The sequence below is a fragment of the Podarcis raffonei genome, chromosome 17 (assembly GCF_027172205.1).
Source record: "Podarcis raffonei isolate rPodRaf1 chromosome 17, rPodRaf1.pri, whole genome shotgun sequence".
In the NCBI taxonomy this organism is placed as follows: domain Eukaryota; kingdom Metazoa; phylum Chordata; class Lepidosauria; order Squamata; family Lacertidae; genus Podarcis; species Podarcis raffonei.
In genome coordinates this window covers 14,620,025-14,647,777 of record NC_070618.1, presented here as the reverse complement: position 1 = coordinate 14,647,777, position 27,753 = coordinate 14,620,025, and the positions used below count along the sequence as shown (strand labels likewise).

The 27,753-nt window shown below is 44.1% G+C and overlaps 1 protein-coding gene across 3 annotated transcripts in view; it reads left to right on the top strand.

Moving 5' to 3' along the window:
* PLPPR1 (phospholipid phosphatase related 1) overlaps nucleotides 1-27,753 on the top strand; it is a 109,666-nt gene that overhangs the window by 67,293 nt on the left and 14,620 nt on the right. For all 3 annotated transcript variants that reach the window (XM_053371636.1, XM_053371634.1, XM_053371635.1), the window contains exon 3: nucleotides 24,200-24,388. In XM_053371636.1, coding sequence (XP_053227611.1) covers nucleotides 24,200-24,388 — 189 coding nt within the window. The remainder of the gene's footprint in view (nucleotides 1-24,199; nucleotides 24,389-27,753) is intronic.

Here is a 27,753-nt window from a genome sequence, read left to right as displayed (position 1 = left end):
TCGCAAACCGGAACACTCACTTTTGGGATTGCAGCGTTCGGGAGCCAAAACGGATGAGTACCAAGGCGTTCGACAACCAAGGTACGACTGTACCACAATGGTTCACACCCAATATCATCAACTCCAAAAGCCAATGAAATTTTTTAATGAATCCATTAAATACCCATTTCCAGGTGGAATCCTTTGCAATGGCTTACCAGTTGAGTGCACATAACCTGAAGCAGTTCTGAAATTATTCAGTAATCTTTAATATATTCAATTTTACCATAGGAGTGTTCCAGCATCAGTGTACTAGAAATGAGTCTCTATGACCAGACAAATCACCAAGGCATGTGATTTGTGATGGTACTAATGGGATGGTACATATATTATCCTTCTTTCCTCTGACGATGGAAGAAATTAGAAGGCGTGGGGCAGGGAAGACTGCCAAGGCTTAAAAGTTAAGCCATGCTGCAACTCTGCAGTTCAGAATACCTTACCTCATCAGATTGGCTCCTTTTTGAGATAGAGATATTGCCTGGAGAAGAGTATCGCAACCTGGAAGGAAACCGTTCTTGACAACTCAATTTATAACACACTCGAGAGAAACTAGGAGATTTTGAAGGATAATTAAAACCGGAGTGACATACTGGGAAATGCTTCAAAGTATGATGGTGTTGTCAAGCAAAGTGTCTGAAGCAAGCAGTTGCGCAGGATGTGCTGGATTTGAATTGGTCCTTCTGGGATGTTTACCATGCTGCTTCATCAGAGGAAACCTGTCTTAAATGGCTTGGGTTTGTTTTTATTTGGACAGATTGGGTCATCATCAATGTCTGCTCCTTAAATGTCTTCTCAATCAACAGAGCTTCCCTTGGGTAAAGACATTTCCTGGAATGTTCTGCCATAGCATGAATGAACAGCCTCCCCTATACATAAAGCCCATTCAAAAGTAAAACTATATACTGGGGAAAGCTTATAGTTAAGCTTTCTCACTCACATGCTAGCGGTCAGGTGTATGTAGATCTTTATTTTGGCCATTGGAGTTAGTGGGGAAAGTTGCTGAAAATTTATTTTCTCTCCCTTCCACGGCCATCCTTAATTCACAAATGAGCGAAGAAAATGCATTTGAAAATTGTAAGATGGTTGTACAGTGGTACCTCAGGTTACAGACACTTCAGGTTACAGACGTTTCAGGTTACATACTCTGCTAACCCAGAAATAGTACCTCGGGTTAAGAACTTTGCTTCAGGATGAGAACAGAAATTGTGCAGCGGCGGCATGGCGGCAGCGGGAGGCCCCATTAGCTAAAGGGGTACCTCAGGTGTCAGGGAACTGCCAGCGGCTCAAAGGGGAGAGATAGAAGGGCAGTTGTGTTACAGGGAGCTTCCAAAAATCTTACGAAGCAGTTCCGGCGAGGAGGAAAGCCCCACTTCCAGCGGAGAAGAGGTGCAAGGACCAGAGGATGCTAGGAAGAGCCTTAACACCGAGCATGAGTAAGGCGGACAGGAGGGAAACACGTCCTTGCCATCGCCCATCCTGCGCAGTAGTCTGAGGCACAGGGAGGGGCGGAAAAGGCTGGGGGTGACGAGACTTTTATGTTAGGGGAGATACAAAAACAGACCACTCCCGGATTCTGCTAGCAATTGAGCCAGACATGAACTTATGACGCTCTTCACTGTAAATAGTTTGCACCAAAATAAAGCCTGTAAAAGACAGGTCGGAGTCTTGCTTGGTTACTCGTGAGCAACCGCAACAGCACCTGACATCAGGTTAAGAACAGTTTCAGGTTAAGAACGGACCTCCAGAATGAATTAAGTTCTTAACCCGAAGTACCACTGTACAGTGGTACCTTGGGTTACATACGCTTCAGGTTACAGAGTTCGCTAACCCAGAAATAGTGCTTCAGGTTAAGAACTTTGCTTCAGGATGAGAACAGAAATTGTGCAGTGGCGGTGCGGCGACAGCAGGAGGCCCCCAATAGCTAAAGTGGTCTTCAGGTTAAGAACAGTTTCAGGTTAAATAGGGACCTCTGGAACGAATTAAGTACTTAACCTGAGGTACCACTGTATATGTAAAGCCATGGGCTGATGCACTTGCTTTTGTGTCATTCCACCAGTTTTTAATGGCAATGTTTCACCATAAGCTGTGTGCGGATTGCAGGGCAGAGGGGAGGTTGTGAAGCCAAAGCAAACTCGCCCCATTTGTTTTAATGACAGAGTTTCAAGGAGGCGGCTGCCAGAGAAGAATATTTGGCCACAGGGCTCAAACTGGCGTGCACAGCAAAGGAACTCAGGCTTAAGCAGCCTGACCTGATTTCAGAGCCAAATGGAAAGGACAATTGCGAAGTTCATTGAATCACAGCTGTAAAGTAGGGTAGACTGCATCATTAAAGCATGCAAAATGCCTTAGATGGCAAGAAACCTTAAATACTGGTGTCTAGTGGCCTTATTCAACTACAAAGGGGTGGGTGGGTTGGGACCTTGCCACGCAATCCTTCTTGGGAGTTTGGAAGTGGAAGCCTGCAACAAAAAGTTGCAATGTATCTGCAGCTCTGATCTCATCTTGTCCTCTGGTTGTTTTCTAGCTTCATTTAAAACCATAAAGAAAGCCCTGCTACATCAGGCAGTGGCTCCATCTCCTTCAGCATTTTGCCTCCAATTGCAGCCAACCAAATGTACCGGGAGAGATGTGGGTGGCGCTGTGGTCTAAACCACTGAGACTAGGGCTTGCCGATCAGAAGGTCAGTGGTTCGAATCCCTGCAACGGGGTGAGCTCCCGTTGCTCGGTCCCAGCTCCTGCCAACCTAGCAGTTCGAAAGCACATCAAAGTGCAAGTAGATAAATAGGTACTGCTCCTGTGAGAAGGTAAACGGCGTTTCCGTGCGCTACTCTGGTTTGCCAGAAGTGGCTTAGTCATGCTGGCCACATGACCCAGAAACTGTCTGCATACAAACACCGCCTCCCTCGGCCTATAGAGCGAGATGAGCGCCGCAACCCCAGAGTCGTCTGCAACTGGACCTAACGGTCAGGGGTCCCTTTACCTTTACCTTTAAATGTACCCGGAAAGCCCACAATGAGTGCATGAATGCAACAACCCGCTCCTATTGTTTGTCTCCCAGCTATTGACCATATGCCAGTGTTTAATCACCTTTTCAAACCATCAAAACCATTGACAGATCTTACAGCAGTGAATTCCATGAGCTAATTGTGTGTTGAACCATGTTGTGTGTTGAACCACATTCTTTTGTCTTTCGCTGTGGGACTCTTTATGTTCTGATGTTATGAAAGAAAGAGCGAGAAAGAGGTTTTCTTCCCTCCAAAAAATCTGTATCCGCGTTCCCCATCTTTTTTGTCAAATGAGAAGCCCTAAACCAGGCATAGGCAAACTCAGCCCTCCAGATGTTTTGGGACTATGACTCCCATCATCCCTGACCACTGGTACTGTTAGCTAGGGATGATGGGAGTTGTAGTCCCAAAACATCTGAAGGGCTGAGTTTGCCTATGCCTGCCCTAAACCTTTCAACTCAGTGTTGCAGAACCTGTTGCCTTCAATATATTAACTCCCATCATTGTTGACCACTGGTCGTGCTGGCTGGAGCTGATGAGAACCCAACAACACAAGGGAGGGACAGAGCTTAGTCACCACCCCTGCTTTAGCCGTTCCTTGCACCAATTTCTTAATCATCTGCCAGTTTCCAAACCTCTGAGATGGAACGATCAAAGTTGTACCCAGAATCCCAAATGCCATTACTCCTGCAAAAAAATACACCCAACATTATTTTGTGCTGGGTTTTCCACATTTAAGCAATCTTAACAGAACAGTTCTTTGAGGTCAGGAGGGGGTGTTCTCTTTTTCTTTTTCTTTTCTTTGAGGCTCATGAAAGTATGGTTTTAATTTAGAGTTTTAAATAAAAATACCTTGCGGAGACATTGCATGTAGACCTCCTTGCAAAAATATATAGCTTTAATTTTGAGGAGCTAGGCAGAGAAATATTTCTCCTTCCCAGAATGTTGCTGCTGTGAATATGTGATAAATTGATTCTCATTTAAGGGGAAAGCTTTGCAGAGAAATGCTGCAGTTGAGTTTTTTCTATACTTCATATTTTGCCGTCTTAAGGCGTGTCTGAAAGGATTTGCTGGTGAATTCCATGTAAAACAGAACCCGGGCAATAATGTGAGGTTCCATCTACATGGCTGCTTTATATCTGCTGCAAATTCATTTAGGAAGTGCTCCATTCTTTTTAGTGCCATGACAGTGGTTTGTGCTGTGTTTTCTCAATATCTGGAACAAGCATGTGTGAAACAAAATGAACAAGAGAGCACAGGGGTGAAATGAACGTGATAGCAAGGATGAAACTCATGATGCAGTTCGACTGTGAGTGAATGTCCACCCAGAAGATGCACAGTCTATACCAGGGTTAGGCAACCTAAGGCCCAGAGGCTGGATTAAAAAAGAGAGAGAGAGATTGAGAAAAGGCATGTTCTTTGTAATTTTGCAAAATATACTTGTTAACCACAGGAAAGGTACTCTCTGATGTTAATCTTTAATTTGGGATCAAAAGAAAGTAATTTAAAACAACTATTGTTGAGACATTTCATTCCGAATCTGCTAAACAGAGCCAGACAGTGGATGAAGACAGGTGGATGTTCTGCTCCACCCCCATAACATAAATCCCGGCTATGCCCATGTTATTCCCTGTTCTGAATAAGGAAACTGTTTCCATTGCTGCCACTTATCGTCGGCTTGGTTTGCTTATTGTTTTTCTCAGTTTTGCTTCTGCCTTACTCCCATCACCCCTGATTTGACAGGAGATAGTCTTAACTATTTACAATGGTACCTCGGGTTAAGAACTTAATCTATTCTGGAGGTCCGTTTTTAACCTGAAACTGTTCTTAACCTGAAGACCACTTTAGCTATTAGGGGCCTCCTGCTGTCGCCGCACCGCCACTGCACAATTTCTGTTCTCATCCTGAAGCAAAGTTCTTAACCCGAGGTACTATTTCTGGGTTAGCAGAGTCTGTAACCTGAAGTGTATGTAACCTGAAGTGTCTGTAACCGAAGGTACCATTGTACTATATCTGAGTGGCTTTGGACTTTACAAAGGATTGGCATCAGAGAAAAGCGCCTGTGATCTATGATTCCTCTTTTCATGTTCCCTATGTAACATGTAAATGGAGAACCCACACATCCAGCTACATTAAAGGAAAAGCATGCCTCAAACACTCTTCCTGGTTTTGCAATGTCTGAAGCCACCTCTGGTTCTCCATGCAATTTGCTGCCATTGCGTTTCATTCTTATTCACATGGAGGAACCTATTCATTTTGCTTTTTCTTCCCACCTCTTTAAATTCCTCTCCTTTTGTAATATCTGTTCAAGCATTTCTCCTGCCCGTGCCAATCATGTCTCTGTTGTTGTTTTGTGTAAACCGGGGCTCATTCTTCATTTTGTTCCAGTTCATCAAATAAATCATAAAACTTGATTATTTGCTTGACAAATAAACATCTAATCATGCAGTGTGTGTGTGTGTGTGTGTTACTGAGCCAGGTAGCTGTAACGTTACCTGACAAAAAAGAAGCTCCTTCATTTTGGAGAATAATAATTGAAGAAGGCATTTGTTACATAACAGGCTGAAGCGAACAGAGCTTTGCATCCGAAATCATCAGCGTCTTGTAAGCGAGGACTGTGTCTTCCCAAAAGCTAGCACTAAATTAATATCAGTTTTGTGTAAGGATGCTTGCATACAATCATAGATATATAGAATACAGTGGTACCTCGGGTTATAGACGCTTCAGGTTACAGACTCCGCTAACCCAGAAATAGTACCTCGGGTTAAGAACTTTGCTTCAGGATGAGAACAGAAATCGCACGGCAGCGACGCAGCGGCAGTGGGAGGCCCCATTATCTAAAGTGGTACCTCAGGTTAATAACAGTTTCAGGACCTCCAGAACGAATTAAGTTCTTAACCTGTGGTACCACTGTAGATATGAATATAGACTCCAACTCTTTTTTCTGTAGGGCTGTTTTCAGATGTGAGAATGTGATCATGGAGACTGGCCACTGGCCCACTGGCCCTTTCTTACCTCTCCAAATGCCAGTTACAAAGTCTATGGCCTGTTAAAGCTGTGGGTGGGGTGAGAGACTGTTATTATGATTATTTTATTATTACGCTGGCTGTTTTGATGCTTTTTATTGTTTTCATTGTTGACACTCTGTAAAATGTGTTCTTAATGTTGGACAGTGCCCTGGGATCTTTTGATAAAGGGTGGCATATAAATCAAATTGATAAGAATTATAATCATCATCTTCATGAGCCGCTGCTATTATGGCATAAGCTTTCATGAACCACACTCTGCCTCACCCCATACCTTGCCCATCCATATCTTAAAATGTTGCTTCTGTACCAATGGAGGATCATTTAGGCATGATGCCAGTCTGATTATCTCTGTCTTGGTGGTTTAAATGCTGCAATATGATCCTGGCCTTCTCGCAGCACTAAAAGAAAAATCCACAACTCCCAGTCTTTAGATCAATCAACCGAGAACCTGATACACAAATGTGTTCTATTTAAATAAATGAAATTTTCCTATCATTTAACACTGGGGGCCTTCCAGCATATGACTTGATTAATCACAAAAGAAGTTGCTGATTTTCCTTTATTTGTTTTTGATTTACATTAGCCTTTGCCGATGCTGCATTTTTAATAGAATCATATTAAAGACAGATGTAATTGTATCCTGGAAATGGAATGTAGCATTTGCTAGTCTCTAGCTAATTTATGAATCCAATTACAATGGAGTGGAATAATCTTTCATATAGATTGGATAAAGGATTACACTTTTATTATCCTAGTGATATAACTCACTTGGACTATGCGCCATTTAACATTAGAAGTGCAAGGAGGTTATACTTTGTGATCTGAACATGAAGAAAAATATAAATCCTCTTAAGATTAACTATGCGGTTCTGAGACCCACACAGTATATATGGCCTCGGCCCAATATACCTGAAGGAGCGTCTCCACCCCCATCGTTCTGCCCAGACACTGAGGTCCAGTGCCGAGGGCCTTCTGGTGGTTCCCTCGCTGCGAGAAACCAAGTTACAGGGAACCAGGCAGAAGGCCTTCTTAGTAGTGGCACTCGCCCTGTAGAAGACCCTCCCACCAGATGTCAAAGAGAAAAACGGATACCAGACTTTTAGAAGACATCTGAAGGCAGCCCTGTTTAGGGAAGCTTTTAATGTTTAATAGACTACTGTATTTTAATATTCTGTTGGAAGCCACCCAGAGTGGCTGGGGAAACCCAGCCAGATGGGTGGGGTATAAATAATAAATTATTATTATTATTATTATTATTATTATTATTATTATTATTATTTACTCTTAAAGGTAAAGGTAAAGCGACCCCTAACCATTAGGTCCAGTCATGCCCGACTCTGGGGTTGCGGCGCTCATCTCGCTTTATTGGCCGAGGGAGCCAGCGTACAGCTTCCGCGTCATGTGGCCAGCATGACTAAGCCGCTTCTGGCGAACCAGAGCAGTGCATGGAAATGCCGTTTACCTTCCTGCTGGAGGGGTACCTATTTATCTACTTGGACTTTGACGTGCTTTCGAACTGCTAGGTTGGCAGGAGCAGGGACCGAGCAACGGGAGCTCACCCCGTCACGGGAATTCAAACTGCCAACCTTCTGATCGGCAAGTCCTACGCTCTGTGGTTTAACCTACAGCACCAGCACCACCCGCGTCCCTTTTACTCTTAAAGTTACCTTGGACCAAATTCTGGGATAAAGGGAATTAACATTTTCCCCATACCATTGTTTCATCGATTCATATTAACGTCACCACTGAAAGTCAGCTGCTGCAGGGAGATGTATGCCAGTATCTCAGTGGCAATCCTTCTGATACAGGAGCACCCATAGAATCATAGAACTGTAGAGTTGGGTGGGGCCTCATGAGTTATCTAGTCCAACTCTCTGCAATGCAGGAATCTCACAATTGCCACCACTCAAGAAGCACAAGGCCTCTCCCCCCATTCCGTTAGTATTGCCAGCAGCACCAATATCCCCCTCTACTCCGCCCCTCCATAGAGACCCCCCCTCCACTCCCAACCCCACCCCAATACACTGGGAGCCAGTGTGGTGTAGTGGTTAAGAGCAGTAGTCTCATAATTTGGTGAACCGGGTTCGCTTCCCCACTCCTCCACATGCAGCTGCTGGGTGACCTTGGGTTAGTCACACTTCTCTGAAGTCTCTCAGCCCCACTCACCTCACAGAGTGTTTGTTGTGGGGGAGGAAAGGAAAGGAGAGACTTCTTAGGGTACTGATAAAGCAGGATATCAAGTCCAAACTCCTCCTCCTCCTCCTCCTCTTCAATATCAATATCAACCCAGATGACACTTATTCATCCTCTCCACTCCCCGCTCCCCAATCACTCCAACAACCCACACTCTCAGCCCCATGCTCCAAGGACTCTACCCATAGCACAAAAAGAACCACTCAAACAAAAATAGCCACACGCACCCCACCAACCTCTCCATCTCCTCCCTCACCACACAAAAGCAATGAACAAAACCAGCAGGTAAAATAAAAGGAAAACAAAGAAAGAAACCTATACCAACTAGAACAATACCCCCAAGCTCAATAAAACAATAGACAAACACACCCCTGCACACCCCTGGCATGTGATCTCAAGACATTTGGGGATGCAGCTTTTAGTCTGAAATTCCCCACCCCACCTCTGCTCCAAAAGATGCGGGAGAAAGAGGATATTGCCTGCAACATTGAAAGCCTCGTTTGCAACATTTTTTGAAAGGGTTTGCAAGTGAAATCATAACTAAGCTGCAGTGAAAAACAGTGATCAAGGCAGTCTTACCCTCGGTAGATAATGAAGTAGGAAAATGGAACCATTGGTCATTTAAAAAGGCAGATTAAATATTCTCGCAGATATTGAGTAGGGGAGGGATCCAACATCTTGGAATACGAAAAACAGTTCTTCCCGCTCCCTAAGTTATCCAGCTAATTTCTTTGCACAGCAGGAAACAAAGAGGGGAGGGGGAAATGAGAGCTACTGTTGTGAAAATATAGAAGAACTCAGCAGTTGTGGGGGAATATGAAAGCACCTTTTGTGGCAATTGATAATATCATTAAAGTCGTTTACGAGAGGAGGAGAAGCAAAGCAATCATATGGCAAAAAGGATTTCAAGGAGCAGATTTTCTTCCTTTCTTTCTCACCCTACTGAAGAGAACTGTGCTTATAACTTATAACAGTGCTTATAACTGGGTGGAAAATTACATTTCTCTTCATTTCTAGGAGGCTGTTTAGTCCTGACAACACAACAATACTAAAGTCATAGAAAAGTAGGATGGCCACATGTCCTATATTACAGAGGACAGTCCTCTTATTTGCAGGGCAGTCTGGTCCAAGGTCCAATGTTTTCAATCCCGGAGCGGGAACAAAGCAATGAAACTAAACAGAGAAAAACAATATGCAAAAATTATGAATTCATATAAACATCCAATAAACAGCAAACTCAACCATTTTATTATGAGGTAAACAAGCAAAACTACAATGACAGAAATTATCATTTCCAATTTAGCCAAATACCTAGGGGGAAACAAGCACAAGACATTTAAGCAGATTGAAACAGATTAAGCAGCTAGTGGTTTTAACCACGGTTCCCATCCTGTTATTCACTCTCACACAACCCTCCATGTAGACAAGCGAGAGGCATCATCAGAGCCCATAGACACAGTCCAGTCAGGCAAAAGCACTTGGGGCCTGAAGCAGATGTGGCCAGTGGGAGGTTTCAAGTGTTAGAGGTTCCCGTCCACACACTTGGGCTGCGCAAATACTTTTGTTAGGTAGGACCTCTTTTAAACTGTTTAGCATCTTTCTCTCGTGGAAGTGGTGAACAATGACAAAGTTGTTGTTTTAAAGATGACTCACAAACTCTGTGAAGCCTCGGTCCAGAGATTTTATTCCCGGACTGGGTACAAGCATTACGGCAGCAAATATATTTTCGACTGTCAAAATAAACAGCAATTAACAGTACACTTTCAAACAAAAGTCTTTCTTCTTTTTCTTTCTTTCTTTTTTTTTAATTACAATTTTGTATTTCAAACATACAAATAAATACATAGATAACAAATACATACTTTGGTACCTTCTATATAAATCAAATAATGGCAGACTTAAAAACCTTACTTCTCAACGTATATAAAAAGAAAAGAAAAAAGGAAACAAAAAACCAAACAAAGACAGTGACAAAAACAAAAACAAATTCAATATGTATCTTTTGTTAGATACTATTTAATATGATTCAGTCCTATAATGGCTTTTCTCGTATATGATACCTTTCCTTATGGATTGAATCTCTTTACATACTTTAATTGTCGTGGACTTCCATCTACCTTGTAACGGTTCATTTTACTTTACTACATCCGCTCCCGCCCCCCATGTTTAATGTTTTCTCTTTATCTTGGTATGAGGAAGCAATGTATCTCTGTTTACGGAATTATTCCAAACACAACCAAATTTTAGATATGGGGGCTTGTTTCATTCAATAATTACTGAAGTCTTTCTTATTTGCCACATGTCGTAAATTACAGAAAACAGTCCTTCAGCAGATTTTACAAGCAACACACTTCGGACAGACGTTTGCTATCAGGCATCTGCAAAATAGGAAGCCGGGTGATCTTCTTCTTATTGCCACTTCCAGCTGATGCTAATTAAGCTCAGAGTGCCACTCCCATATATAAAGGAAAACTCTCTGGAACCTTCTAGAAACTTTCTACTTGTTTCTGGCAGAATGATTCCCTAACATCAAGGGCCGTGTTGGGAAGACTGGGGGGCCACACTGATCCCCTGAGCATGAGATTACCTACCCCTGATGTACCATTTTGTGCCTAGTTTATATATCTGAATTTCTATCACAGGCTGCTGGTGTACTGTGAATGGGAGAAGGGGGTAGCTAAAATTTCCTGTTCTTTCTCAAGCACCAAAATGTCTTCAGCCAACCTTGCCTACAGCAGGACTGGCTTGCCATATTTTGAAGCAAAGTGGTCTAAATGGCGGGTTGCGAGTGCAGGAGGGCCCATACACACATTATGAAGTGAAATACCACACATTATTAAGTTTTAAAGTCCAGAGCCTAAAATTGATCAGACCATTGAATGAAGTGGTCTCCAAAATGGGGCGGGTGGGAAGCAACAACAGCAAATTTTGGCAACTGGTCTTGCTTCAGATGTTTCGAAATACTGCTGAGAAATCTCAAGAAGATATATTACCTCACTAAACCAGATGCTTGTGTCAGTTGGCATCGTGTGAGGAATGGTTTCCTCCCCCCACAATTCCAAGAAAAGTGAAAATGGCCATTAAGTTAAAATGCCTTTCAGAGCAGAAGACAGATTTAATAGTTTTTTATGGGCCATTTGTACAGCGAAATGTCACCAGTCAGCGCACCATGGCTCTCGGGGACACTGTCAGGACATTTTGCAAAAAAATGTTTGGGGAAAGGGCAGCGCTTTAACTTTTGTGCTGCGGTGTCAAAGCTGATAATGCCAATTCTGCTATGCAAAACAAAATTTAAAAGACCACAGACAATTAAATGGAAACTCATTATGCTTTGCTGAGCACAACGCAAAATTATTGCACGCTGCCAAATTATGGAACCCTGAATTAAATTATGAAATGTGCAAAGTTTTGCCAGAAGAATTTAGAAAATAAAACATATAGTTTCGCCAGGATGTAGCAGGCCAGCACGTAATCAGGGTAGCCCCAGCTCTGCAATGAAAATCGCCAACCTTTCGGGACCAGTGGGCACATTCGGAATTTTGAAAAAGTGTATGGTGCCAGTCACGAAATGGCTGCCACAGGGTGGGTAGGGGCATAATACAAAATGGCTCCTGTGGGGGCACGTAGCAGAGGCTGAGCAAGTACAAACAGGAACCAAGCTGGAAGAACAGGCAGTCAGTAGGGTTAGGCGGTACCTGGTTTTCAGCATAACAATATATCACCAGCTAAATATCACGATGTACTGATATATCATAATGTCTGAGATAAGTTCGGAGCTATATAGAGGCATTGGCTGGCCTCGCATTTTTCCCCATGTTGTGATTTTTGCTTAGCACACACACGCACATATCATGATTCACGATATACTGCCAGGTCAAAAATTATGAAACCAATATCCCAATACGGTGGTACCTCGGGTTAAGAACTTAATTCGTTCCGGACATCCGTTATTAACTTGAAACTGTTCTTAACCTGAGGTACCACTGTAGCTAATGGGGCCTCCCGCTGACGCCGCGTCGCCGCTGCATGATTTCTGTTCTCATCCTGAAGCAAAGTTCTTAACCTGAGGTACTATTTCTGGGTTAGTGGAGTCTGTAACCTGAAGTGTCTGTAACCTGAAGCGTCTGTAACTCGAGGTACCAGTTTTGGACAATATATCAACCAGGCAAAGGGCCTTCTGAGTAGTGGCGCCCGCCCTGTGGAATGCCCTACCATCAGATGTCAAGCAAATTAACAACTATCTGACTTTTAGAAGAAATCTAAAGGCAGCCCTTTATAGGGAAGTTTTTAATGTTTGATGCTTTATTGTGTTTTTAATATTCTGTAGGAAGCCGCCCAGATGGGAAGGATCATAAATTATCATCATCATCATCATTATCACCCAGCCCTATCAGCCAGTCTCTCATGTGCTGGGAATTTTGAGGGGCTATTTTCTGAGACCTCCTCACAGGCACTGTGGCAAGAGCATTAGCGCCTGCGAATACCACATTGGCGTGCCCTGCGTATTGTGAAAGAGACACCAAACTGAAAATAGACATGTGCAAATGTTGAATTGGGGGAAAGAAGAAACCTGTTCCCTTTCCTCCTCCTGCCCCTCAACAAGTTTTCCCCTTCCTTCCATCAGTCTTGTTGACTGAGTATATATATCTTGGAGGAATTTTCTTCCTGTATAACTGAATGGCCGCCACTCGTGGCTAAAAGGTAAAAAAGTAATCACTGTAATTGAGGGCAGTGCTGCCCCAGACTATGGTTTTCTGTCAATAAAATCTTGGAAGTGAGCCAGGATGGAATGGCCTCTGGAGGGTAATCTCCGTGGCTTTCTCTGTGACACCACAGGAGTCGCTTTGGGCTGCTTGGCCTTTGAGGCTTTCCCTTCCCCCCTCCAGATTTACAGTTTTATGATCCCATGAAACGGCAAACCCTGTGAGATCAGGCACTACGTTGGGGATTTTATTCTCAGGCTAAGTGCAGTATTCAAATCAGAGAGTTATTAGGAAGGATAGTATTCTCCCCCAAAAATTTTTTTATGAAGGATCAGGGTTTTTAACTGAATGAAAATGTGCTGAGGGCAACAGTGTGTACAAGTAAGAATCAGTGTTCGAATATGACTGAAATGGCTTTTATGTACACTCCACCTTCCTTTGTCCAATATTTTGGCACTCGTGAGCTGATTGGCCATTATAAAAAACATCTGAACACAGTATGGTGCACTGGCTAAGGTGTTGGGAGTAGGACCTGCCTCACAGGGTTGTTGTCAGATTGGTAGGGAGACAACCATACATCATTTCTTGAAGGAAAGGTTGGATTTCAATGTACTGATAAAATAAATTTAAAAATACATAGCAGATGCATTTAAATAGTAGCTTTCAACACCCCATGGGACTTGTGTGATAGCGTGGTCGTCTTTGGCCCTCCTGTGGAATGGAAAAACATTACAGATTGTTGGAGAGGTATATTAGGGGGGGAAAGTGTGCAGAAAAATGATATACAAGAATGTATTATATCAAGAATACTGCTTGCAAAAATATGAGCATTAGGCAGACTTGCATACAAAAAAATGTGTACCGTATTTTTCGCCCTATAGGACGCACTTTTTCCCCTCCAGAAATCAAGGGGAAATGTGTGTGCGTCCTATGGGGCGAATGCAGGCTTTTGCTGAAGCCTGGAAAGCGAGAGGGGTCGGTGTGCACCGACCCCTCTTGCTCTCCAGGCTTCAGGAAGCTATCTGCAAGGCTGCGGAGCCCGAGGGAGTTCCCTCTGGGCTCCCTAGGCTTGCGGATAGCAGCCTGTTCTGGGGGCTGGGGTCGGGCTTCCCCCACCCCAGCCCCGTGCCTGGGGGGGGAATAATTTTTTAAAAATTTATTCCCCCCCCAAAAAAACTAGGTGCGCCCTATGGGCCGGTGCGCGAAAAATACGGTATATTCTGAGAAATGGTTGCTGAAATGCTAGTGAATTTGCACAAGACCATTATTATTATTATTATTATTATTATTATTATTATTATTATGTTTTTTATAAAATGCAAACTGGTGTGGAAATGTGGTAAGCCTGATCTTACGACTGGAAAAAGGAGAAACAAAAAACCGACAGATTTGTCTGTTTCTGGGTAGAATCGGTGGGTTTCCAAGCATGAAGTAAGGTAGCAGTACTCACATTTCAAATTTAATGCAGGGATGGATATAGTTGCTCCAGTCATTTTGGATTCACTGTAGGCACTCGGGAGCCCTAATTTGGTAAGATAAAGAGAGTTGTTACCTGAAGGTTTTAGCAGTATGGTAGGGCTTATTAGCAGGAATATATATGTTTTCAAGGAGGCTTCAAAACTGTCTCAGGGGGAGTTTATGCAATTGCAGGGGAGCAAGCCTCAAATTTAAAACAAGTCGCAAATTGTGATAAGCTATTAAAGTTAATTGTGAGTGGAAATGAAACTGTAAAATATTACAAGGCACAAGAGATTGTAGTGGCACTGGAAGATTTGAAAAAACTAATGAGAGAAGGATTCAGACACATTATTGCGTGCATCAGCTAATGAGCTGATAGAAATAATGCAGAAGGCCTCTGCTAATGGCCAAATTGTGTTGACTGTACACATGTGCAGGGATTGGGGTCAACCATGGAATCAAAGAATTGTAGAGTTGGAAGGGACCCCAAAGGTCATAAAGTCCAACCCACTAAAGCATCCATGGCAGATGGCCATCCAACTTCTGCTTACAAAACCTCCAAGGAAGGAGAGTCCAAGGGAGACCATTCCACTGTTGAACAGCTCTTGCTGTCAGAAAGTTTTTCCTGATGTTCAGTTGGAATCTCCTTTCTTGTAACTTGAAGCCATCGGTCCGAGTCCTGCCCTCCAGAGCAGGAGAAAAGCTTTTTCCCTCTTCCACATGGCAGCCCTTGAGGTATTTGAAGATGACCATCATAACTCCTCTCAGTCTCATCTTTCCCAGGCTAAACACACCCAGCTCCTTCAACCTCATGAGGCTTGGTTTCCAGACCCTTGATCATCTTGGTTGCCCTCCTCTGCACATGTTCTAAACAAATGTCCCCGATGTCCCAGCCCTGTCACTATCCCCTGGGGCAGGAGTGGAGAACTTCCACATGTTGAACTCCACTTCTCATCAGACCCAGCCAGCAGGGCCAATAGTTTGGGATTGTGGGAGATGCAGTCCCAGCAATTTATGGAGAGCCACAGGTTCCTCACCCCTGCTATAAAGACTGACACAATCGTGCCAGCCAGTTGCATCTGTTTCTACTCTGGATGTGCTTTGAGACATGCCAAGAGTGACACAAGTGCAAGATGAGAGCCCATCAATCAGAGTTAGGGAACCTGTGGCCCTTCAAATGTGATGGATCTCCAACTCCTATCATCCCATTTGACATATTAGCTGGTGGTGACAAAATGTGGAGTCTAGCAATATCCAGACAGCCACAGCTTCCCCATATCTACTCTATTCTGAGCATTCAAATGTAAACAGACTAAAGCTGGAGCCCTTTCATGGGAGGTCCATTGAACTCCATGGAAGTATCCAACTTGATATACGCATCAATGCAAAGATTCCTGGTTGCACAATCTGCTCCAGGAGATTGGGGAGACCCCTAGAACAAATTTAAGAAGAAGAAGAAGAAGAGAAGAAGAGTTTAGATTTGATATCCCACCTTTCACTCCCCTTAAGGAGTCTCAAAGCGGCTAACATTCTCCTTTCCCTTCCTCCCCCACAACAACACTCTGTGAGGTGAGTGGGGCTGAGAGACTTCAAAGAAGTGTGACTAGCCCAAGGTCACCCAGCAGCTGCATGTGGAGGAGCAGGGACGCGAACCCAGTTCACCAGATCATGAGTCCACTGCTCTTAACCACTACACCACACTGGCTCTCACTGTGGGATTCACTTAAGGGGTTCATGGGGGAATGAGCAGTGTTAGAAACTCAGATATATAAGTTAGGCACCAAATGGCTCCTTAAACCAGTCACCAGAACGGAATGTTTAGTTGCCATTTTGGGGTCAGACAGCTTGAAAGTCATATTTTCCAATATAGTTATACCTTGGTTGTTGAACAGTTTGCCTCCCAAACAAATCGGCTCCCGATCGCCGCAAACACGGAAATGAGTTTTCCGGTTTGCAAACGTTTTTTGGAAGGCAAACTTCTGACGCGGCTCCTGCAGCTTCCAATTGAGTGCAGAAAGCTCCTGCAGCCAATCGGAAGCAGTGCCTTGGTTTTCGAACAGTTCCGGGAGTCGAACAACGGATTAAGTTCGACAGCCAAGGTGCCACTGTACAACTTGATGGTTCCTGAAATTCATTCTGATTGTGCAGATAAAATATAATGGATAGAATTCTACAGCACATGTTGCTAGTGTGTGAAAATAGTCAAGAGCGGGTGTCTTCACTTGGTTGCAAGTGGCCGACAGCCAGGTGCAAAATGCACCAGGTGAATTTTGATCACTCTCAACTGTAAATCCTGATACTGATAGGATGCATTACTTAGTGCTATTTTGCATACAACCCACCGGGAGCAACTTCCTATACAGGATTGCATAGTTGTTAATCATTCCCTTTATTCAAAGATAGGATGGGGAGAGAGGCATCTAAAATAAAATTATGACCAACAGGGCATATTTGTTCTCAAGCAGCCTTAACATCATAACAAGGAGAAGAAGAAATAATAAACCCCATGCTGGTGTAGTTTTAACCTAAAGCAACTGAAATGCATCCCCAGCTCTGATTTTCATTTTAATGCAATTCAACTGTGACATATTCATGTAGATTTTATGAGGGTGCGGGAAAATATTTTGCTGTTCCTGCTGCTTGTTTAACATTGCAGGCCATTTCTGTGTCAATGTTGGCTGTGGCTTGGATAGAACAGGAATGCCCCCTGCTGACAAACCTTGTGCGTTCTACGTTGCAGAAGAACTATCATAAATGAGGCAGAATTACTCTGATAACAGGTTGCTCCAAAAACAAGAAATCACTTAACTTTGTTCCTCTGGAGGGCTTTACAAAAGCACTCACCATTGTGGCATTCTCATCAGATCAATTTTTTTCTACAGGCAGAACTTTACAGACCCTCCAAGTGTCTCTATTTTCCAAGGACAGTCCCAGATTTACAGAAACCGTCCCAGTTTCTGATCTGATCAAAGAATGTCCCACTTTTCCTTAGGATGTCCCTATTTCCATCAGAGAAAAGTTGGAGAGTATGGCAGGATGTCCCTAATTTAATCTGAGGGTATGGAGTTACGTGACCCCCGAACCAAGGAGATAAGTACAGTGGTACCTCAGGTTAAGTACTTAATTCGTTCCGGAGGTCCATTCTTAACCTGAAACTGTTCTTAACCTGAAGCACCACTTTAGCTAATGGGGCCTCCTGCTGCCGCTGTGCCGCCGGAGCATGATTTCTGTTCTCATCCCGAAGCAAAGTTCTTAACCCGAGGTACTATTTCTGGGTTAGCGGAGTCTGTAACCTGAAGCGTATGTAACCTGAGGTACCACTGTAACTACATAACCTTTAGAAGACATCTGAAGGCAGCCCTGTATAGGCCCTGTATAGTGTTGTTGTTATGTTATGTTGTTGTTATGTTATGTTATGTTATGTTATGTTATGTTATGTTATGTTATGTTATATGTGTATATAGCCATCTTGAGTGGTTGGGCAACACAGTCATATGGGTGGAATATTATTATTATTATTATTATTATTATTATTATTGGACTTCCGGGTCAGCGCCATCGACTAATGGCGGATTCCCTCCGAGCTCCGGAGGGATCGGCTCCGCGGGATCGGGTATTGCCGCTGTGGCAAAGCGGGGACCCTTAAAAATCACAGGCGGTGAAGCCTGTGAATGTGGGGACTCGGCGGGCACCTTTTGCGCCCCCCCGAGCTGCGAAGGAGCCTTTTTAAAGGCTCCGGAACGGTACGGGGTGAGTGGCGTGGTGCTCAGAGTCGACTGCTTCTTCCATGGAGTGAAGCCGCACAGCCGTTGTCGGAGAGCGCTGACTTCTTCTTGTGAACAATTGGGCTCTAAAGTAACAACCCGTGAGTAGTACGGAAATTGGGACTTTAAAGAAATTTTTTTTATGAATTAGGCACAATCGGGGAAGGCTTAAACAGGAAGTCCGTCTTCCCTCTATGTAAACATCTTAAAGCAAAGGACCTGTTAACTAAGGTCAAGAGAATTTTTCTTTTTCTTTTTTTTTGCAAAAGATCTTAATTTCACGGTTTGGCATTATATGAAATTTTACTGGAAGCAGGGGAACCTGCAGACAAAGAATTAAATTTGGGAGCTGAAGCGCCACCCCCCCCCCGGACCCGGGAGTGCTCCGCGAGAGAGCCTGTCGAGGTATTGAAGAGTCTGACAGCTGTCAAGTTAGCTGTCAAGACGGGAAAAGAAAATTTTGTTTCTGTTGCTTTTGCTGGTTACATTTGTTGCAATTTGCTGAAAATAAGGAAAGGCTGATACAAACTAATCAGATTTTTGGTTTTGAGCTGAAAGGAACATTAAGGAACTAAAATCCCTCTAGAGGGGGTTTGGGGACATTACAAGAATGGCTGGAGGAGGGAAAATTCAGGCTGAACTGAACAGAGCATTTGTTCTCTTGGGAAAGTTACAAGGCCAAATTGATGTTTTGGCTACAAGTGTTTCAACTCTGGACTTAACAGTAAATACCATCATTGAATTTGATAAGGATTTGGAACAGGAAGCCTATCCAACTAGACAAATAGAGAAGCTTGAGAGCTTTGAGAATTTGGAGAAGGAGATATACGTTGCCCCTAAAGAAAAGGAAGGAGGAGCTGTAATTCTGCAGAAGCCAAAGGAGAGCTGTAATTTGAGGCCTGACCTGATGGCAACAAAGGAAAATAAAAACTTGATGTGGAAAGTCTGGCCTGAATTGGAGAGTGAAAAATGGAGAGATCTCCTCGTGTGGAGATCTGAAGACCTAAGGATTACAAATTTGATTAAGGTGGAGGTTGGAGCTGTGGGGATAAACGGACTTGAAAGGAACATGAAACAAGATTTGGAACACCCCATAGGCTTCACCTTTAAGTATGGAGGTTTGGACGGAAGAAATATGGATCGTGTTGGGCCAGAGCTTCTCCGAGATTTGGTGTTTAACATTAAGGACTATCAAAAAAACCAGCAGAGAGGAAGTGAGAGAGAATTAAGAGCCTCGGATGTTAGATCCCCAGGCTGACTGTATATTGAGATTGATAGACATTTGTTGGGGACTGAAACCGGGAAGGGGGTATGGGTGGAATAGAAATTGGGAATTTAAAGGGTATATAATTATAATTTGTTTTCTTTTTTTGCATTATTATTTGTATGAAAATTGGGAAATTCGTGGAAGGGAATTATGGTCGATCTTAGAAAATGTTTTAAGAATAAGTATCAATGAACAAGTTTGGATGAGAGCTAAGATTAGATAAAGTAAAATTGGTTTCTAAGGTGAATTAAATCAGGTGAGGACTTGCTGAGCTAATAATTTGAATTGGAATACAGAGAGGGGAGATGTGAGGAGGTCTGAGAAATAAGTTAAAAGAAAAGTAAGTAATGGAAATTCTATGTGTTTTTAATTTTTTTTGGTTTTGGTTTTGGTTTTTGTACTTTGTATTACTTTGGAAATGCTAATAAATATTTGTTTAAAAAAGGAATATTATTATTATTATTAAACAGGACACCCCTATTTTCATCAAGGAAATGTTGGAGGGTATGCTTTTAGCTGTGCAATGGAATATTCCTCACACTCTCTTCTGCCCCAAATATGTCCTGGGGGTTCCCCCAACCCAATTTTGGGGCATGCCAGGGGCACATAGGGGGAGAAGAGAGTGGGGAAGTTCCACTTCACAGAAACCTTGCACTAGCAGAACTGTTTAGCAGGATATGGCCCTAATTTACTTCTGAGTAGACACACAGTTGCCACCACCTTTCACCTTCCCAGTCGAGGGAATACTTTGGGTTGCTATGCAGAATAATAAAGCCAGTCGTGGGGAGAAGATTAAATGAAATCCTAGCCCTTCTTGGGGAAATTGGTGGGGGGGGAGTACACAGCAAACAGAATGGCATTTTTCGAACAGTATTGTTTGTCTGGTGATGGGGGTGGGATGCAACAAAGCCTTAATGCCCCCTGCTGCTTAAGCCTCATCAGATCTGCTTTAGGTTTAAGTAGAAACATGGATAACTGGAGCTTGAGGGTTAGCTTGATGCTCTGCACTTAAACTCTGCTTTCACGTTTGAAAAGCAGGGGAGGGAATATAAACTCCGCAATGTGGCTGTAGCATAACAGCACTGAGGATACATTTTAGAGCAGCAGTGGGGAACTGGACTCAGCCAACAGGCCTGATCCTTCTCTTGCCCATCCCAGGGTTGGGGCTGCCCATCTGTCAATCACTTGAGGGACGCGGGTGGAGCTGTGATCTAAACCACTGAGACTCTTGGGCTTGCCGATCAGAAGTTCGGCGGTTCAAATCCCCGCAGTGGGGTGAGCTCCTGTTGCTCTGTCCCAGCTCCTGCCAACCTGGCAGTTCGAAAGGAAGTAGATAAATAGGTACCGCTGCCGCAGGAAGGTAAACGGCGTTTCCATGTGCTCTGGTTTCTGTCATGGTGTTCCGTTGTGCCAGAAGCGGTTTAGTCAACCCTACAGTCGCCTTTAACTGGACTTAATCGCCCAGGGGTCCTTTACCTTACCTTTACCTTACTGTTAAGTTGTGGGTGAACATATCAGACGACACAGCAATTCTTCAGACAGCCCTTGTTTATTCACAGGCCAGAACTAAACTGAAAGGTTTAACCAATCTGCTTATATAGAGCTCAACTACAAAGCAACAGCAACAACTTTCTGTAACTATCCAATCACTGAACGTCACTTTCAATTCCTTATTTGCATATGCGGACCTGAGTGAAAACTATCTACAGTATCCCCCTGCTGGCCCAGGGTGAGAACTTCAGTACATAAGACTTACAGTCATCTGATATCACAATTACATCAGGTGCTTTTTTTTCTTTTGACTGTGCAGGTGACACTATGAGCACTGAGCTACGCAAACTGGAGATCAGCTGTGCTTAATTCGAAGGGCCTTTCCCCCAAAAAAAATCCCTTTTCATGAGGGAGTGACATTTGTGGTTCTGGAATGAACATGATGGTGGTCGAAGGGATCCCCCAAAACAGCTGGGTGGGAAAACCTACCCCCTCCCACCTCAGCACAGATCCATTCACCTCAAAGGTTCTTGGCAGAAAGAGTCCACCTCGTCTTTCTCCCTCCCTCTAAATCTGCACTTGCACAAATCATTAAAGCATCTTAATGAAGAGTTTGTTCACTGTGTCTGTTAAGTTGTGGGTGAACATATCAGATGACACAGCGATTCTTCAAACAGCTCTTGTTTATTCAGAGGCCAGAACAGAACTGAACTGAAGGTTTCAGTAAGCCTGCTTATATAGAGCTCCAGTACAATGTAACTAACAACTTTCTAAAACTATCCAATCACTGAACGTCACTTTCGATCCCTTATTGCATAATTATCTACAGTATTCCCCTGCTGGCCCAGGGTGAGAACTTCAGTACATAACAGTGTCAACTTGCAGAGGGACAGAGAGAAGGTGCGTCTCCAGAAATAGATGAAGTAGATTTTGTGATAAATGTTCTCTTAAGAATTTTGGACATTTTTTTGAGTAGTGTTAATTTTCCTGGAAATGACCATCGTAACTTGATGTTAAAAGGCATTGCCATAATATTTCTTTATTGGGGGGGGGGGAATGGGTGTTTAAAATGTGTATGTTTTAAAGTGCCTTGAAACATGTTCTACGTCTCCTCTCCTGGTTCAGGCTGTTCTCAGAGTCCCTCTATGCAAAACTCCACAGATCTCTGCACATGCTTGAAGTCATTTATTTTATTTTTTTCTAGATTCCTTCAAAATAAAGTAAAAACAAAACATGATTTTAAGCAACAGCAGTCTAATATACAGAGATGTGCTTCTGTGAGCTTCTGGGAAAGAAGGTCTCTGTTGCTTCTAAAAATGGAAAGACAATTCCAACAAGCATTTTTACCATGTCCGATTGTAACAAAAATTGAAATACTTAACTTTTAACTTAGGTCCATTTTAAAGGCTGCTACCTTTTAGCTTTATCTAGTTGTAGGCTTCATTAAACTTGACTGCAATTGATTACAATAGCTTGTAATAGCTGGGGGTGTCTGTGGCTGCAACATCTGAGTGTTCAAATTTTCTTCCGCAAGAGGGCAGTGCAGTTCCTTCCTACATTTTTTGTTTTACTAGATTTTTAAGCACTTCTGTTTTATTCCGTTTTAACAGAGCAGGATCCTCACTGCGGGCGGGGGGCAGGGGAACGACTTGCTCCCATTCATGTGGGGAGCTGTTTGTGCAAAAAGAACCTACACCTGAGGAAACAAAAATGTATAGTTTCTGTTTGTAGATCTGATAGTAAAAAGATGAGTTTGGAAACGTGGTGGCAAAAATATTAGCTAACAGAGACAGTGAAACAAAAGAAAGCCTTGAATCAGTTTCTGCTCCTGAGCTGATGAGCATATTATCTGAAATGGATGCAACTCGCTTTCTCAGACTGAAAGCCTTTGCTCCTCTTTGGTGAACTTTGTGGGACCCTGAAGCTGTTCAGAGGTGGAGGGGGCACCAAGATTCCCTAGGAAGTTGTATTATTTGGCTGCTCAGTTTGATCCATACTCCTCCTTATCTCAAAGGTTCGGGATAGGCAGTTCTGCTGCCAGTTGATGAGAAAAGCAACAACAGCTTGGCATGGCATCCTCCTGCACCTTTTAACAGCACCTCGATCTGCATGGAGGCATTCAATCTGCATGGGTATTAGGCCTGGGGTCGGGCAGGGCAGGCATTGGTGATGGGGTGAGAAGATAGAATCCAGCCTCCTTAGCCAGGGATGAGGGGCAGTTGCAGTCCTCCAGGCCTCTCTGCCTGGTCTTTGGGAGTCTCCCTAAACAGTGCACCTTCCCAAGTCACCAGCCTTGCTTTGCCCTGTCCTGACGTAGTTTTGTTGGACTGGAATGTGTCCTTGATCTCTTATAACGCCTCTTTCTTGCCTGGATGGATGACAGAAAGAGAGTGGTGTGTGTGTGTGTGTGTGTGTGTGTGTGGTGTGTAAAAGCTAGCGTACTGTACAAAGGTTACATCCACATTCCTTCCTCTTTTCCCTCTGGCCCTGCCTACCACTTGCATGTGGCCCCTTGGAAGTCGCCTAGAAAGGAATGTGGACCCTGGGCTGATAAATGCCTCCCCTCCTCTGCTCTTGTTAGCCCTACACACAGAGGACATGAATGAATCTGGCTGTTATATGGCATTGAAGATGGAAATATAGTGAGGGCAAATGGAAGCTAGGGAGAGAGAGGAGGTGGGGAGAGGATAGCAAAGGAAGCTTCGGTGTGACACACAGCCCCAGTCCTCCTCTGTTTGAAACTGCCTCCTTGTCTGCATCAGGAAATCTTGTCTGGCTTTCTTTTGCATCAGGGCGAGAGCAGGGTGGGAGCTGCATCTGTGCATCTCTTTTGCAGGCGACTAAAGAGAAGCTCCAGCCTGGCTTCTTTTAGCTGGCACAAAGTCTGCCCTGTTCCATTTGCTTTGATCCATCAGTGCCGGCGACAACCACCACGTGCCTATTTTTAAAAAATATTTTTGGGACAAAAGTGGGCGCCAAAGCTCCTGCTCCCTTGTGAGGCACAAGCTGTGTGCCCCCCTGCTTTGAACAGAGACTTTCACCAGGGTTGGGGGAGAGTTACGCAGAGATTTATGTAACAGATGTTTCGCAGAGTGGAAGACACACATTCGAAGCACCCGCTCTCTGATGTTGGAATTTGCCGTCGGGATTTGTGGCAATGATGGAGGTTGGCTGTTGGAGCGCAGCTCGGAGGCACGACCGCTGAGCAGCCACTAAATGTCTCTGTGTAACTACCATGCTGTATTTTCAGCTCGTCATTATGGCTGGGACTGTCCTGCTTGCCTACTACTTTGAGTGCACAGACACTTTCCAAGTGCACGTCCAAGGCTTCTTTTGCCAAGATGGAGACCTGATGAAACCTTATCCGGGAACGGAGGACGAAAGCTTCATACCCCCTCTCGTCCTCTACTGTGTGCTGGCCGCGACCCCAACAGCAATTGTAAGTAGATCCTATAAAATTGGAAACCATCACTTTTTCGTTCTGGTTTGTGGCAGGGAAAGAAGAAAGGTTGAGAGGGCTTGTTCTCTACTCTGACCAAAGTCTAATTCTAATTGGAACCAAGTCAGTTCTAATTGATGGGGATTTGGCTGGGAAGAGGCTAAAGCTGGGCCAATTAATATGATCCACAATGGTCATTAATTACCCCCCATTTATTACCTGCACTCAGTCACATGTTTAAGACAAAGCTCGGTTCCCTATGATGCCTAAACAAGGGCAGCAGCCGTGTGCATCTCATTTGACAGATGATTGCAAATGTTTGGTTGGAGCAAAGCACCAGGGTGCAAATTATTGACACTGAAGTCACTCGTAGAACACTGGATTTGAATGAAACAGAGTAAGAGAGACTGCGGAGTGCATGAGAGTCTAAATGGACTGCTAGATGCAAAGCAGGCTGCTTTAATAAGAATTTCCAGCTGCTGAATGAGTTTGGAGAAAGGCTCTGCTCTTTTCACACATCAGATTTCAGTTTTAGCTATTCTTCTCCCACAAAACATTTAAAACCCGCCACAAACCCAGGAAAGCCGTTCTCAAGGAGCGAGAACACTGGAAGGGCTCTTATTACACTCTTTTCACTGCAAAGCTCTTTTGTGCTCTAAAATCAAACAGAACCAGCCGCTAGCTTAATTAAAAACCAGGTCAAAATGAGTTGCCACAGGCAGACTTGTCTCGTTTGCCACAGGCAAACTTGTCTCACCCACCCCCACAACTGACTCCCCCCCTACTTCTTCACATAAGGGAAGCTGGACTTTTTTCTTCTGTTTCCCTCTCGCTCTAATCCTCCTGCCATGCACTTTAGTCACTCTCAGCATTTTGCCCAGCAAAGTTCATAATATGGCTGGATAAAAGGTTTGTTTACACCGGTGCCTCTTCAAACATTCCTTTCCTTTCCTATTAGCTCATTGCAAATGTGGCTCCATAGCAGAACTTGCTGAGGATGCCTTTTCACAAAAAGGCTTTTGCACCAAACCTGGGTGAGGTATATTAAAAGCACTCAGTTAGTCCCCACATATATCCACTTAGGGGACGGGTAGCCAACATCGTGCCCTCCATATCTTCTTAAATCCCCACCTCCCATCATTCCGGACTATTGGCCATGCTGTCTAGAGCCAGTAGGAACTGGGGTCCAATAACATTGGGAGAGCATCATGTTGGCTCCATCTGGTTTAGGGTATATGGGCGTATAGAATCATAGAATTGTAGGGTTGGTGCTGCAGAAACACACTCACCACATTGCATGCATATATATTAGGTATGTATGCATCTAAGTAGCTGGGTTGTCATGATGATGCCCACAGCATGCAAGGGGTCCCCTGCTCCCCCCACCCCCAGTACAGAACTAAATACATTTCTGCACAGGGATCTACTCCCTCCATCTAAATCAGGATTTCCCAAACTTTGGGTCTCCAGCTACAACTCCCCACATCCCTAGCTAGCAGGACCAGTGATCAGGGATGATGGAAATTGTAGTCCAAAAACAGCTGGAGACCCAAGTTTGGGAAATCCTGGTCTAAATGAAAGAGGGAAGCATGTGCAGGAAGGAGCCTTGTGTGTACCTCAGAGCACGTGTCTTAAGTTCTGGAACAATTGCCTGCAAATCCCAAGGCCACAAACGGCTGGGTCCAAATTCAAGTGAAGCCATGGGAGCAGAGAGAGGAATCCGTGCAGGCGTTTTGTCTGCTTTTAAAAAAACGAAAATAAAATTATCCATCCCACATGCCTTTTATCAATGCAGGAGAGGAAACAGCCAGAGGCAAGCAGAGTTTTGTCTGTAAAATGGCATGCATGGAAAGCCTTGTGCACTTCCTGCCCCTCCCCCTCTCTTCCTGCTCCTCCAATAAAATTTGTAGCCTTCCCTTCTACAAGGGTCTGGAACCCTTTTTTTAAAAAGTTTTAGGGCTGGATTCCTTTCTGGACAACCATCTGTGAGTCACATGCCACTGGTGGGTAGGCGGAGCCAGAAGCAAAAGTGGGCGGAGCATGTAATGTAAATTTAACCTTTGCACAGTAGGCTCCTTTTCTACATCTCTCTATTCACTACCCAGGCAAGCAAGAGGAAGCATCAGAGTTGGAGGACACATTCCAGCCAGACAAAAGCACTCAGGATACAAAGCAGGGCCAGGGAGGGCTATGTGGCTTGAGGTGCCCTAGCCCTGCCCCTCTGAATGACTGCATCAAATTAAAAACATAAACCAGGAAGAACTTGACTTGTCTCCCATGCCTCATCCTTTTTAGCCTTAAGTCTTTTGTGTGCATAAGGAGATCTACAACGTCTTGCTAGATAAGGGTTCATTGGATTAGCATACACTCCAGCATACCACTGATCACATTTGGGATGCTCATTTTTGGTCCAGAGCTCTGGGACAAGCCAGTTGACTCGCATCAGAGCACTGGATCAAAAAAACCCAGGCCATTCCATTATGTCCCCACTCAAATCAGGATGGTTGAGGGGTATGCAGAAGGAACACTCACACAGACTCTCCACAAACATTAAGGGACCTCACCGTCCCACAGAAGCACACTGCATTCCACAGGTTATGTGTGGCACAAACCTATACACATTCAGAAGTATGTTCCACTGAGTTCAGTTGGACTTACTCCCAGGTAAGTGGCCTAGGATTGCAGCCTCCAAGAAGAAATCTTCATTCATGCGCTTCATTAGCTCCTTGGGGGAAGGCTTGGGGTATAAAAATGATAAACCAACATCCTTCTAACTCAGAGGTAGACAATCTAAAGCCCAGGGGCTGGATGTGGCCCAATTGCCTTCTCAATCCGGTCCGCAGACAGTCCAGGAATCAGCGTGTTTTTACATGAGTAAAATGTGCCCTTTTATTCAAAGTGCATCTCTGGGTTATTTGTGGGGCATAGGAATTCGTTCATTTCCCCCCCAAAAAATGTAGTCCGGCCCCCCACAAGGTCTGAGGGTCAGTGGACCAGCCCCCTGCTGAAAAAGTTTGCTGACCCCTGTTCTAACTGCTGGCCACTCACTTATCTTTAGGAGACGGAGAACCGCCATTCATGCTACCAATAAGGGCAGATTGAATTCACCACAACAAATCCTCTTAGGCAGGTAGAGCCATTAGTCTTTGATTTGGATACACAAAACCAGAAGCAGTCTTGCTGGGAAAAGCCCAAAGAAGTGTGTTGATCATGGTTTGTGGGTTAATCTGAAGGGATTGAGTGTCTGCTGACCCCGTTCCTCTTAAGCAGAGGGGGAGGGGGGAAATCAGCCTCAGAATTACAAGGCTGGGACTGAGGGATAGAGAAAGGAGCCAAACTTCTCCTCAGAACAGCAAAAAATACTC